The sequence below is a fragment of the Diabrotica virgifera genome, chromosome 3 (assembly GCF_917563875.1).
Source record: "Diabrotica virgifera virgifera chromosome 3, PGI_DIABVI_V3a".
Lineage (NCBI taxonomy): Eukaryota > Metazoa > Arthropoda > Insecta > Coleoptera > Chrysomelidae > Diabrotica > Diabrotica virgifera.
Window position 1 is genome coordinate 61,320,087 of NC_065445.1, and position 14,646 is coordinate 61,334,732.

Below are 14,646 nucleotides of genomic sequence, written 5' to 3' on the forward strand. Positions count from 1 at the left end.
TTGTTATCAACGAGAAAGGACATAAGTCGGGCTTTTATGAGTCTTTCAATAATTTTGGAGAGTACCGGTAGTAATGTAATAGGTCTATAATTGCAGGCAATAGATTTTTCACCACTCTTATGAAGAGGAATAATGATGACCGTCTTTAGGCACTCTGAAAATTTACCTTTCTCAAAAGAATCATTAATTAGAGAGATAAGGACTCCCAACACATTATCTGGGAGATTTGAGAAAATTTTTATGGATAGTCCATCGGTACTACAGGAAGATTTGCTTTTGATACCATTGATTGTTTGGATCAGTTCAGATTTATCAACCGGTCTTATATTGGGCTACATTCAGAAAAATGAGAGAAGTGTTTAAAACAAATCTACCAATCTATATTTAAAGAGACAATTTTTAACCAGTGCGTTCTACCAGTCCTCACATTCGGAGCAGAAATCTTAACTCCCACAAAAACATCAGCGAAAACATTGAGGACACAACGTAAAATGGAAAGCTCAATGGGTGGAATAAGCTTGATAATTAGACTAAGATACGAGGAAGTTCATTAAAATTCATTAAAAGACGACAGGTGGACAAAAATTACTTGAATGGAGACCACGGATCTCATTAAATGAATTCAGAATTTAGAACGTCTGCTCATAACATCATAAAGAGGAGAAAAAACAGAATACTTCGGCCCAGTAGCGTACTGATAGATCCGCGGGCCCTGGTTCCAGTTGGAATGCGGGCCCCCGTCCAATATCAACACACATTGTATATCAAAAGTTTTTAATAAACATTAAATATAAATCATCATATAAAAACTAAGCTAATTTAAAAGAGTAAAATAATATTAATCCTATCGTTTTTCATACTGACATGACTAATCACTTTACTCCAGCCGTTTTTAAAACTAAATAATGAAACTCAAGAATTTTCTACATCTAAGGCCTGGATCCGGCGTACCAAAAAAAAACCTTGGGCACCAATTTTTTTTGTATTGCTTGTGAAAGACAAGGTATGTAAATTTTCCTCCTATTTTTTATATATTTTTCATATGACATGGGGGGGGGGGCGTTACCCTCAAAACCAACTCTGGGTGCACCACTGCCAAGGAGGTCATACGTAAATTACATGAATATGTAATTTACATGAATATGTAATTTACGTAGGTACGATCAAGACTGCGAAACAGACAGAACACTAAAGAACTCCGCCAGAATGACATGCATCAACAACCCGTCAGAACAAAACATGGAAGAATACAAAATAGCGAGAAGGCCAACGCAACAAATAAAAAGAAGAAAAATGACTGGTTTCGCTGGAGGATATTGAAAGAGACAGAAAAAGCCATAAATAAAATATTTACAAAAAAGTCAGAGTAACCAAAAATACGCCCCGCATTAAAACAAGAGAACTAAGAAAGCAAAAAGAGAAACGGTATTTGAAGACATGCAGATCACAGATCAGCAGAATATGGGAAGAATATTACAAAAAAAATGGTATTCAGTCCGAAGGTAACTCACTCTGATGAAGAAATAAGGTCGTACAAGATAACGGCGAAGTAGAAATTCCCACAGAAGAAGAAGTACAAAAACAAATTAAAACCTAGGGAATGGAAAAGCAGCAAGATAAGATAAAATAGCAGTGGAATTATTAAAATACGCAGAAATATAATTACATAAAGAAATAAACCAGAGCAAATAATTCAAAAATCGAGAGAACACAACAGAGAAATGCACCTAATATTCATAGACTTCAAAAGCGCTTTTGATACAATCAATCGGAGCTAGAGAATGTTAGAATCCCAGAAAAATGAAGACATATGCAATAGTGAGCCCAAAGAACACCATAGCAAGTATCAGTTTCAACGGAACAACTTTTAAGGAGATCAATGTAAACAAAGGCGTGAAACAAGGTGATTCTATCTCCCGACACTATTTAACCTTATAATATTGTAAGTAATAAGTAATAATAAAGAGGACAAACTTTGCAAACAAAAACATTATTAGAGATTAAAATGCAGATGATCTAGTCATTATAGCGAATACGAAGATGACACTTATAAAAGCAGTAGGTAAATTAGAAGATAAAGATGCCAAAAGAATAGATACTACAGATAAACCAGCACAAAACAAAATACATGACAATAGGGAAGGACGACACTACAACTCAGAAATATCTAATAACACAGAACCATAAATTTGAAACTGGAAAAGGGAGAACAGAGGAAAGAATTCTGAAAAGCGTATTAGATTGACGAACTGTGACCAATTGGATAGCAGAGGTGCAGAACAGAAATAGGTAGAAATATCTGGAGAAGGCCTATGTTCAACAATCCACAAATCTGATGGGCTGATTGATGATGATGATGATGATCACAAATAATCAAACAATGACGGGATGTTTATTTTTAAAAATGTATGTATATAGCTGATTACAATCAGATCGATTGATACAATACATACATAATTAAATAAATAATAATTAAAGACAAAGATTACCTGTTGTACACTAACAATAACAACTGCTAACGAAATTAAAAACAGTTCAAAATTAGACATCTTTGCAATATTCAAAAAAACTCAAAAACAATGATTAAATTGAAACGCATCTATAGTAGCAAATAAACAAAGTATATTGTCACAGTCGTAGTAATTATGGCATTAGGTCTAACTATTATTAGATTTATATAACATTACTTTATTAGATCTGTTATTAGCTTTGTATATCCTGTGTAATAAAATAATAATATAACGATTTAATTAACTTAAAACGATTTAAATTATCGGTTGGTTTTAGCGAAGTATTTATTAAAAGCTGCGGGTACAAATATAGCCAGTTATTACCAAAATGCAAAATTAGACGGGCAGTTGAATGGTTGATGAATATTTTGATTAATTTCTATGTAATAAAGATCAATTACAGATAGCTCATTTATATCCGCAAATCGTTTAAGCGTATACTTTTGGTTCTACTAGTTGGATATTTATTGATAAAATAATTTTATCATTTAAACATTTCTCCATTGCTCCATTGCTCCAACTTATAATCGGAGACAAAATCAATAGCAAAAGGGGACCAGGATGAAGACGCAACTGTTGGCTGAAAAGCTTACGACAATGAACGAATATGACCTCCATAGAACTATTCAGGGCGGCTGCAAATAAGATTAAATGGGCAAATGGAATGGCCAGCGTCCTTAAGGATACGGCACCGTAAGAAGAAGAAAACATTTCTTTAAGAAGAGACAAGACAGAACAATTAAATAGTTGGGCAGAGTATTTCGAAGAATTTTATTAAACGATAAAGACCAAATAGAAACAGAAATACAACAACAAAGACAAGATATAGAACAACAACAAATACAAAAAAGAGAACCTCAACAAACACAAAAACCAACAGAAATGGAGATAATAACAGTAATTAAAGACAGTAAAAATAATAAAAGTACCGGAGAAGGTGGAGTGCCAGCAGAGTTATTAAAGGTAGGAGGAAATATACTGCAGAAAAAAATAGCTCAATTTATAGAGAAAATATGGGAAAACGAAAAGATGCCGGAGCAATGAAACACAGCACTCATCTGCCGAATTCACAAAAAAGGTGATAAAACTATATATGAAAATTATAAGGGAATCGCACTGTTAGAAGCGGTATATAAAGTATTGGCAAAAATTATAAGAACTAGATTAAAAACCTATGAATCAGAGATAATAATTCAAAGGTTTGAATTATTAAGGACAGGCTGGTTTCAGACAGAGAAGAGCATCAACCGATCAAATTTTTCTGCTATAATTATTACAACACAATAATTATGAACAAAATCTAGGTTTGCAGATGCTCCTTATCGATTTCATACAGGCTTACGACTCCATCTCACGAAACTGACTATACGAAGCAATGAGATCACTCGGAATATCAGACTACGTATTTAACACTCTATTATACGGTGTAGATGCCTGGACTCTCAAACAAAACAACATAAAAAATATTGAAAGTTTCGAGATGTGATGCTACCGTCGAATGCTGAAGATAAATTGGGTTGAAACAGTCACAAACTTTGAATTAATACGAAGGATAGGAAAATACCCAGAAATTTTGTTAACGATAAAACGAAGAAAACTCGAATATTTGGGTCACCTGATGAGAGGACATAAATACGTATACTTCAAAATATAATGCAAGGAAAAATAGAAGGAAAACGGAATCTAGGCCGTAGAAGAATGCCATGGTTGCGGAATTTGAGAAAGTGGTTTGGTTGCACCAGTAATGAACTCTTTAGGTCAGCTGTAAATAAGGTCAGGATAGCCTTGACGAATTCCAATCTCAGATAGGAGTGGCACAAGGAGAAGAGGAAGGAATATCAGAGAAACTGATACGATTAGTTAAAATGACGCTAACCAATAAAGTCATGTCAGTTTATACGTCAAACGTCAATAGGGGATTAAAACAAGTAAACCCCCTGTCAACAGACTTACTCAACCTAGTACTAGAAAATATAATTAGAGGAGCCAATATCCAGACAAGATGCACGATTCTGAACAGAAGACAACAGGGCTTTACAGATGACTTGATGTTTCTGACACGTTCAAGAATAGAACTTCGAAAAATGTTCAAAAAATTTGAAGAAGAAGCTAGAAAATACGGTTTGACTATAAACCAAGATAAAACCAAGTATATGGAAGTGAGAGGGGGAAATGCAAAAAAAAATAAATCGATCACTCTGATTACGAATGACAGTGTATAAATTTGAGAATGTAACATAATTTGAGTACCTTGGGGTAACAGTTACAAGTAGAGGAGACTAAGAGAGAGAAATAGATAAACGGTTGTTAAAAGGTAGCAAAGCAGTAGGATCATTAAACGCACTGTTGAAGGCAAAAAACGTGTCCATGGCAGCATGGGCAGGGGGGCCGTGGCCCCTAGCTTTTCGTCGGGTGCTTATACTATACCTATATTGTCATCCAAAGTATACAAAATGTAGAAACATCTTCACGTCTGGCCCCCACCTCTAGAAATTTTTATATGGGCGCCCAAGATTCAAACTTATAAAACAATAGTGAGACCAACGGTGATATATGCATGTGAAAATTGGACAATTGGAACCAGAACTCCGAGGTTAAATGTATCAACTTTAATACCATCTTTGTATTATAAGCTCTCATTCGACATCTAATTTGTCATTCTATCTTTTCTAATAACGGTGGAGAATGTTATGAAAGGGGTGAAAACCAAATGGTCCAGACCATCATCATCATCATCATCATCATTCCTCAACCTCTTGCATCCACTGTTGGATATAGGTATTCTCCATATTCTTCCACTGTTCTCTATCTTGTGCCTTCTGTATCCAATTTCCCTCTGTTTTTCTCATCCATCTTTTTGGTGGTCTACCTCGGTGTCTTTTATCTTATCTAGGTCTCCACTCTATGAACCTTTTGGTCCACTTATTATCATTTAAACGTACGTGCTACATGTCCAGCCCATTTCCTTTTGGCTTGTGCAATTTTTTCTATGACATCTGTCACTTTGGTCCTTTCTAGCACTATCCTATTTGGTACCATATCTCTTCTTGTTATTCCCAACATTGCTGTTTCCATTTTTCTTTGGGTTATTCTCAATTTATTTGCAGAATTTAGTCAAAGTTATGGTTTCGGAACCATATATTATGTTATTACCGGCAGTGGGCACTGGTAATTTTTTTTTCTTCAAGCAAATCGGTAGCGTTCCTTTTGGAATATGTTGCATCGTGCCAAATGCTGTCCATCCCAAGCTATAGGCCGCTGGATCTCACAAATTCGATTGTGTTTTTTTATTCTAATTCCATGTCCTAAATAGATATGGCTAAAAACTTGGCAGATATTATTTATCAGCTGAATATGTAAAAAAGGATGTAAAAATAGTGGCATTAATTATAGAGGTATTAGCGTAATTGATAAGTATATAATGATAGTGAGAGATAATTTTGATAGCGTGACAACTTATGTTATTACTATATAAACAATGATTATACTGGTGTAGAAGAGATTGATAGTCGTGTGTTTTCTAGTTTTCTCGCAATCGGAAGTGGAAACCTCCGATATCATAATGTTCGTTACATTACTTTTTATACCAGAGCAATTAGCACTAAAAGCACCGGAATAAATCGATTTTTAAATCTGCAACACACAACACCTAGAGACATGCAACTTTTTGCATTGTGTTCAGCATGGCGTCAATAAAAAGTACAATAGAAAAATGGATGGAAATACATAATTGTTTCCTTTTTAAAGTGCATGACATGCATCCAAAAGTGCATAAGCATGCCAATATTTTGCCGGGATTTGTTATTCGGGGGGTTTTGGGGTCACTGAACAAGAATATGCAATCAGAACCGACCCCCCGATGCACCTAGGGTCCATTGTTAAACATGCCAATATTAAGGGCCAGGATTTGTAATTCGGGGGTTTTGGGGTCACTGGACAAGAATACGCAATTAGAACCGACCCCTGATGCACCTAGTGTCCATTGTTATCGCTAAGGCACGTCATCTTCTGGAGTTTCGAGGGTCTTCGGCACTAAATTGATACAAATAGATTACTCGGGGTGATTTTGGGTTTGCTGAATACTAATATAATATCAGAAACGACCCTCGGAGCACCTAGTGCCCAGGGTGACTGATATGCACGTCATCTTCTGGAATTTCGAGGATTTTGATTTTCGCAGGTCGGTTCTAATAGCGTATTCGTGTTCAGCAACCTAAAGACCTCCGAGTAATCTATTTGCATTAATTTTGTGTCAGAAATCCTCGAAATTCCAGAAGATGCTGAGAATATCAGTCACCCTGGGCACTAAGTACACTGAAGGCCGGTTGTGGTGTCGTATTTGTGTTCAGCTACCTCAAAAACCTCCCGAGTAATCTGTTTGTATTAACTTAGTGCCGAAGACCTAAGAAACTCCAGAAGATGATGTGACTCAGCAGTGACCATGGGCACCTAGTCGAGGCATTGAAGGATTGAAGTGTCGATTTTTTTTTGCAGTAAGACGGATTTTAATGCGGATTGGTGCGTTGGATTTATGAGAATGTCAGGAAATTTTGTGAACTAATGTAATGAATAAGAAATCTCAAATTGCATTTATGCATAAGAAAATACAAAATTTATCGTAATTTATCTTTAAAATTCATTTTCTTCATCATTATCATCTTCTTCTTCATTATTGCCTTTCTCTCCCGAGTCCAATGCAATATTTGTGCAATCAGAGCCTGCACTTTTTTTTTTCTGCCTTTGGATCGAAAAAATCCGAAAGGTTGTGGGTTCGAATCTCACCAGGGTCAGGAATTTTTCATTTATTATAAATTAATAAATGAATATAGTTTCTGTCCTTGTGGGATCGGTACTCACCGGAGGGACCGCAGACGTTCTGATACAATTAGCGTCTCTTTGCAAAAACAATGACGTCGACTTTGCAAAGTAACAAGACACTTACTCAACATACACACTACACATGACACTAATACTCATGTTGTGACTGGCTGAATGACATAAAAGTCCATGCCATTATAAAAAAAAGAGCCTGCACAATTTTTGCAGGCTAAATTACAAAATAACCCATGCTTCCTGCACCCGCATGAGTTGCCGCAGTCTGACTTACAACTACAGAATATTAAATTTAAAATGTTTGGAGGGCTAGGTGGCTGAGTCATTCTAACTGGAATTAATACATTATTTTGTAATTCCCATCCCCACTCGGTTGGGTTCATGTTACTGTCCTCTCCATACAGCCAAATTTGTGTTTGTAAATATACCCTTTTTAAATGCTGGGTAAATGCATCAACAGACGAAAGAATTTTTCCAATGGCAATCTTTTTATTTTTGGCAATAGCCATTAAGTACATTCTGTATCTAGTAATTTTCTCTCAAGGCAAGACCACATCATCCACTTGCGCCTTAATTCAAACTGCTTTAAATGATATGAAATTAGAATTTAGACGTTGAGATATTTATTTTCAGTGACCCCAAAAGACCTCCGAGTAATAAGTTTGGGCCAATTATTTAACAAATTACCATAATAGTCCAGAGGAAGACGTTTATTACATCTGCTGCAGGCACCAACCAGGTAGTTCGCACACTCTCGCCGACCTCATATTCATTTTCAGCGACCCCAAAAACCCCCCGAGTTACAAGTTTGGGCCCATTATTTAACAAATTACCATAATACTCTAGCTAGAGGAAGACGTTTATTACACCCGCTGCAGGCACCAGGTAGTTTGCACACTCTCGCCGACCTCATATTCGTTTTCAGCGACCCCAAAAACCCCCGAGTAAGAAAATTGAGTCAATTTTCCCGCTATTTAGCGAAATGCATTTTTCTTATGCACAAATGCAATTTGAGATTTCTTATTCAATACATTAGTTCACAAAATTTCCTGACATTCTCACGAATCCAACGCACCAAACTGCATTAAAATCCGTCTTACTGCGCCAAAAATCGACAGTAAGGCCTTTTTTTGTGCTTCAATGTCTCGACTAACCAGATGCTCCGGCGGTCGGTTCTGATGACGGTTTCGTGTTCAGCGATCCCAAAAACATGTTGCAGTGTCTGCAGTGACTGCACGTCTGTTTGCAGTATCTTAGCAGTAACTCTGGGCACCAGGTGCTTCAGCGGTCTGTTCTGATTGAGTATTGTTCCTTTTTAGTGACCCCAAAAACCCCTTGAATAACAAAATGTGGCCCTTAATATACATATTTTTACATGTTTATGCACATTTGGATGCATATTATGCATTTTTGGAATAACAATTATGCATTTCCACCCATTTTCCTATTGTAAACTTTTTTCCTGATGAACGAACAGGTAGGCGGAGCAACCGCTAAATAAAAGTATCGATTTTTTTAAGTTTTATTTAAGTCAAAAAAGGAAATGGAAAAATTACTACAACTATGTGATGAAGCTTTTAGATCTAGGAAATATCATGGAGCAACATGAAAAAATAATATATCACATGCCAGCTTTGTACGGAAAAATTCTATAAACATTTATACATTTTTATAACAAAACTTAACTTTATTTTATACATAGGTAAATAATGCTTTACATTACATATGAAATTCTTATTAACCAAATAACATTCCTCCAATGGTCTCGATTACTTTTTCTACTATTATCTTAAGTATAACCTTGGCTGCTTTCTTAAAAAATCCAGTTGTTTCATTATTTTCTTCTTCAGCGTCTCTTTTGCTTATTTGCTTTCCAAGAGGACTCTGCTCAACTGTAAAGAAAAAAAATTTAGGAAATTATTGTTAAAATACTAATACAGAGACAGTCTGTAAAGTGGAATAAATTATTCAATATCTCAAATACTAATTGTTTTTTTGGAAAATGCTCAGACCCGTCGATTAGTATTTCAAATTGTCCTTTTTGACATTCAATAATAATGTATACAGGGTGTCCCAATTTAGAGATATGACGTCATCGTCGATTTTCTTAAATGGCAACACTGTCATTTTGATAGCTAATTTGATAGGGTTTGTAAAGTTATACATAACTGCAAAATATCAAATTTGTATTCTCTACCATTTACAAGATAATAGAAAATAACAAAGTTATATCTGTAATTTGGAATATATTCAATAATTAAAATATTAATTGTTTTTTTGAAAAATGCTCAGACCCGTCGATTAGTATATCAAATTGTCCTTTTTGACATATAATAATAATGTATACAGGGTCTCCCAATTTAGAGATATGACGTCATCGTTGATTTTCTTAAATGGCAACACTGTCATTTTGATAGCTATTTTGATAGGGTGTGTAAAGTTATACACAACTGCAAAATTTCAAATTTGTATTCTCTACCATTTAGATGATAATAAAAAATAACAAAGTTATGAAAAAGAAGTAATCAAATAATTTGAATTTAATTATTTCAATAAATTAAGCAAAAACTCATAATGTTGCCCTCAATTATTGTCAAATTGTCAATGGGCAACGTTATGAGCATTTGCTTAATTGAAATAAATAAATTCAATTATTATTTGATTACTTCTTGTTCTTCATAACTTTGTTATTTTTTATTATCTTGTAAATGGTAGGGAATAAAATTTTGAAATTTTTCAGATGTGTATAACTTTACACACGCTATCAAAATAGCTATCAAAATGATAGTGTTGCCAATTAAGAAAATCAACGATGACGTCATATCTCTAAATTGGGACACCCTGTATACATTATTATTATATGTCAAAAATGACAATTTGATATACTAATCGACGGGTCTGAGCATTTTTCAAAAAAACAGTTAGTATTTTAATTATTGAATATATTCCAAATTACAGATATAACTTTGTTATTTTCTATTATCTTGTAAATGGTAGAGAATAAAAATTTGATATTTTGCAGTTATGTATAACTTTACAAACCCTATCAAATTAGCTATCAAAATGACAGTGTTGCCATTTAAGAAAATCGACGATGACGTCATATCTCTAAATTTTTTACATGTACACCCTGTATACATTTTTATTGAATGTCAAAAAGGACAATTTGAAATACTAATCGACGGGTCTGAGCATTTTCCAAAAAAACAATTAGTATTTGAGATATTGAATTTATTCCACTTTACAGACTCTCTCTGTATATAAAATACAATACTAATATGTATATACTGTATATAATAAAATACTATATATAACGACTAATATCCTATTAAGGGGATCGGTACAAAGTTTCGGCTCCAATGCTATTTAAATGGGATTAATTTTTTTCGAATCCTGAGAAAACTAATCACAATTTTTAAAAAATTTAAACGCAGAATGAAAGATTACGTTCTTACCAAGGGCCGAAAGTCCCTGAAAACTTCTATGATGTATATTTTAATAAGTTACAGGGGTAAAAAACTAAGAGAAAATGTAGTGTGATTTTTAATTTCAAATATCTCATTCAAAAGAAACTTTTTGTTCAAAATTGTAAGCGTTTCATAGTAACAGTATATTATTAAACAATCACTTTATCACTTTTCCTCTTTTCTCGATTGAGTATTAGTTTTTGTTGTACAGTATATAAATTATTACAATCACTGAATACATAATTACTGAAAAAATTATCAGTAGTAATTGCACAAGAGCTCTAAAATTCTATATTAATTTTAGAGATCGAGTGCAATTTGTTGCGATTATTTCATGAATAAAACTGTTCAAAACCAAAATTTTATTGTAATTTATTTATGTAAGTACAAATTCGTACAATTAAACACGCAGTTGTTATAAATATTTGACGGTTGAAACTCATCGCTTTTATAATTTTTAAAACATTAATTGCCATTAATGTCACTGAATGTATTTTTCATAGCAACGAAGGGCATCTGACGTAATATACTTGACGACGGGAAATTATCAAAAATTATCAGTTTAATTTTTATTTCTGTTGCTTTCTATGGGTCAGAATCTCCTATGAATGAAATAATCAGTAGTAATTGCACAAGAGCTCTAAAATTATTGAATTTTTTCCGAGTGACACTTTGACAGTTTTAATTCCACGAGCCGAAGGCGAGTGAAATTATGTCAAAGTGTCACGAGGGCAAAAATTCTATATTAATTTTAGAGATCGAGTGCACATTGTTGCGATTATTTCATGAATAAAACTGTTCAAAACCAAAATTTTATTGTAATTTATTTATGTAAGTACAAATTCGTACAATTAAACACACAGTTGTTATAAATATTTGACAGTTGAAAGTCATCACTTTTATAATTTTTAAAACATTAATTTTCAATAATGTCACTGAATGTATTTTTTCATAGCAACGAAGGGCATCTGACGTAATATACTTGACGACGGGAAATTATCAAAAATTATCAGTTTAATTTTGATTTCTGTAGCTTTCTATTGGTCAGAGTCTCCTATGAATGAAATAATCAGTAGTAATTGTACAAGAGCTCTAGAATTATCGAATTTTTCCCAAGTGACTTTTTCCCGAATTTTTAATTTCACGACCCGAAGGGGAGTGAAATTATGTCAAAGTGGCACGAGGGAAACAATTCGATAAAAATTTTAGAGGTCGAGTGCAATTTGCTGCGATTTTTCATGAATAAAACTGTTCAAAACCAAAATTTTATAGTAATTTTTTTATGTAAGTACAAATTACTACAGTTAAACACACAGTTGTTATAAATATTTGACGGTTGAAAGTCATCACTTTTATAACTTTTAAAACAGTAATTGTCATTAACATTCGTAAGGCGGTGCAGGATGCAGCTGCACCCCAGGCCTCGTTTTTCTCACCTATCTTTTCAACGAAAACTTTTCGTTTATAAATTCGCAAAAGTGTGTGTGTTATTGCGTTGCCGCTCCTGAAATATCTAGAGGCCACCTAGCGATGGATTCCTATGTAGTTTTATCTTCTGAGTCCAAATCTGAAAACGGCATTTCGCTATCTCTAACCATCTTCGAGATATCCGACGTATCCGACCTCAAAGTCGTCATTATGATGTCACAAGCCTCCTTTAAATTGTCATTTTCTTCCAAAATAGAAACGTCAACTCTACTTTGTTTTCGTTTGACGCAACTAAACGTCAACATAAAAATTGAAATGTCAGATAAACAAATTTTATTTATTTATGTTAATGTAATATTAAATTACACTTCACTATTTTCAAGGAATAGTATATTACATACCTAGCGGGAAAGTATTCTATTTCAGCCGAGCGGCAAGGTAGTTTACCGAGGTGCGAAGCACCGAGGTAAACTACAGACGCGAGGCTCGAATGAGTTCCCGCGAGGTTTGTATACTATTTTACTCACAATCGGTTAGTAGTTTATGGATTTCTAATACTCACAATCTACCAATAATAATTTCGTTTCAAATATCTGTATCCATTTTCATTATGTGATAAGATGAATTATTTTAACAGGTTTACAGGACATTGTTTTAGACGTACTTCAGCAACATTATTAGCAAATACAGGTGGAGACATCCTACAGTTGAAAAAGTTGGGGGGTTGGAAATCCAACACCGTAGCAGAGGGATATGTGGAGAATTCATTACATGGACAAATAAAAATTGCTAATATGTTGTCTCATGTAGAAAATCCAGAAACGTCGGCGTCATCATCTATTTCTGAAACTCATAATTTTGAGCAACACGGTCTTACTTTAACCGTTAATAGTAATCATAATTCCAATGTAACTATTAATATTTATAATTCCAAATAGTTTTCTTTGTGTTATTGTTGTTGTTGTTTCTTAATTAAATAAATGTTGAGTGGATTCTATTCTTTCTAAACCATCTTTTAATCAAAAATGACATTGACATTTGCAGGTAGAAAAGTGACAGATGCTAGCCGGGAAAGTACTTTCCCGGGTAGCTGGGAAAGTAAAGTAAAGTTCTTCAAAAGTCGCTTCCTGATTACTTCAAAGGTTAGAAATCCATAAATTACTAACCGATTGTGAGTAAAACTGTTTATTTTGTATTTATTTATTTTTATTAGATATCAAATCTTTATTATAAGAGGTATGTCAAAAAATTTGAAGTTCGATCAAGATTAAAGTGTCTTTATTTTTCACAATACTGAAAAGTGTTATTATAAAAAGTTGTTTGGAGTTAAAAAATATGTTCTAATATGCAATTACTTGTACATCCTTCTAAAGATAAAAAAAAATATTATTTGCAATTTTTTCTCAAATTACGAATACCAACATCATTTTCATTCATAACTCTTTTATTATTAATTTTACGAAGAAAAGTTATTCTTCATAAAAAGATCTGCATGGTTTAAAATCTAAGATGCAATCATCATACAGTATGTCCCTGTAAGTTGTATCCATATGGAAAACTTTTTTATTATCAATTTTACGAAAAATAGTTATTCTTCATAAAAAGCTCTGCATGGTCCAAAACCTAAGATTTAACCATCAAATATCAAATTTTTTGAATATTATACGAGGTATGTCAAAAAGTTTGAATTTTACTTAAGAGTAAAATAGCTTTATTTTTCACAATATTGAAAATTGCTATTATGAAAAGTTGTTTGGAATTAAAAACTATATTCTAGTATATCCTTCAGACCGCACCGCTTACGGCAAGCTACCGTAATGATGCTCTCATTACGGTAGCTTTCCTGATGAGAACTAAGGGATTCGAAATGGCCATAGAAAGAGGGTAATGATCTCTGAATTGAAAATAAAAATAATGCCTTTATCTAAGTCCTAATTATCTTTAAAATCAATTTCCCGGACGTTCACATATAAAAAAATGGATACACGGATGGGGTGCAAATGCACCCCGCACCGTTGTTTACGTAAGAATCCAAGCATCGCCTTACGAGGGTTAATGTCACTGAATGTATTTTTTCGTAGCAACGAAGGGCATCTGACGTAATATGTAGCCTTCTATTGGTCAGAATCTCCAATGAATGAAATAATCAGGAGTAACACAAGAGCTCTAAAATTATCGAATTTTTACCGAGTGACACTTTGACAGTTTTAATTTCACGACCCGAAGGGGAGTGAAATTATGTCAAAGTGTCACGAGGGCATGATTTATCAATAATACGACGTTATATATTTCCTACATTGTGGTACTGAGTTTAGTCGTGGACTCTCATAGACGCCACCTGCAAGAAAATTGAGGCTTTCGAAAATTGAGGCTTTATCGTCGAAACCTGAAGATATTTTATACCGACC

At 33.8% G+C, this 14,646-nt stretch overlaps 2 protein-coding genes across 2 annotated transcripts in view; both read right to left on the reverse strand.

Annotated features, from left to right (window-relative positions):
* Positions 1 to 2,649, reverse strand: part of LOC114339815 (uncharacterized) — a 45,273-nt gene extending 42,624 nt beyond the window's left edge. The window contains exon 1 of the mRNA XM_050646483.1: positions 2,490 to 2,649. Within this exon, the coding sequence (XP_050502440.1) occupies positions 2,490 to 2,549 (60 nt within the window). The 5' untranslated portion in view covers positions 2,550 to 2,649. The remainder of the gene's footprint in view (positions 1 to 2,489) is intronic.
* A 6,360-nt stretch (positions 2,650 to 9,009) lies between these two features.
* The window catches only part of LOC114339811 (uncharacterized), a 32,068-nt gene continuing 26,431 nt past the window's right edge, over positions 9,010 to 14,646 (reverse strand). The window contains exon 3 of the mRNA XM_028290496.2: positions 9,010 to 9,235. Coding sequence (XP_028146297.1) covers positions 9,081 to 9,235 — 155 coding nt within the window. The 3' untranslated portion in view covers positions 9,010 to 9,080. The remainder of the gene's footprint in view (positions 9,236 to 14,646) is intronic.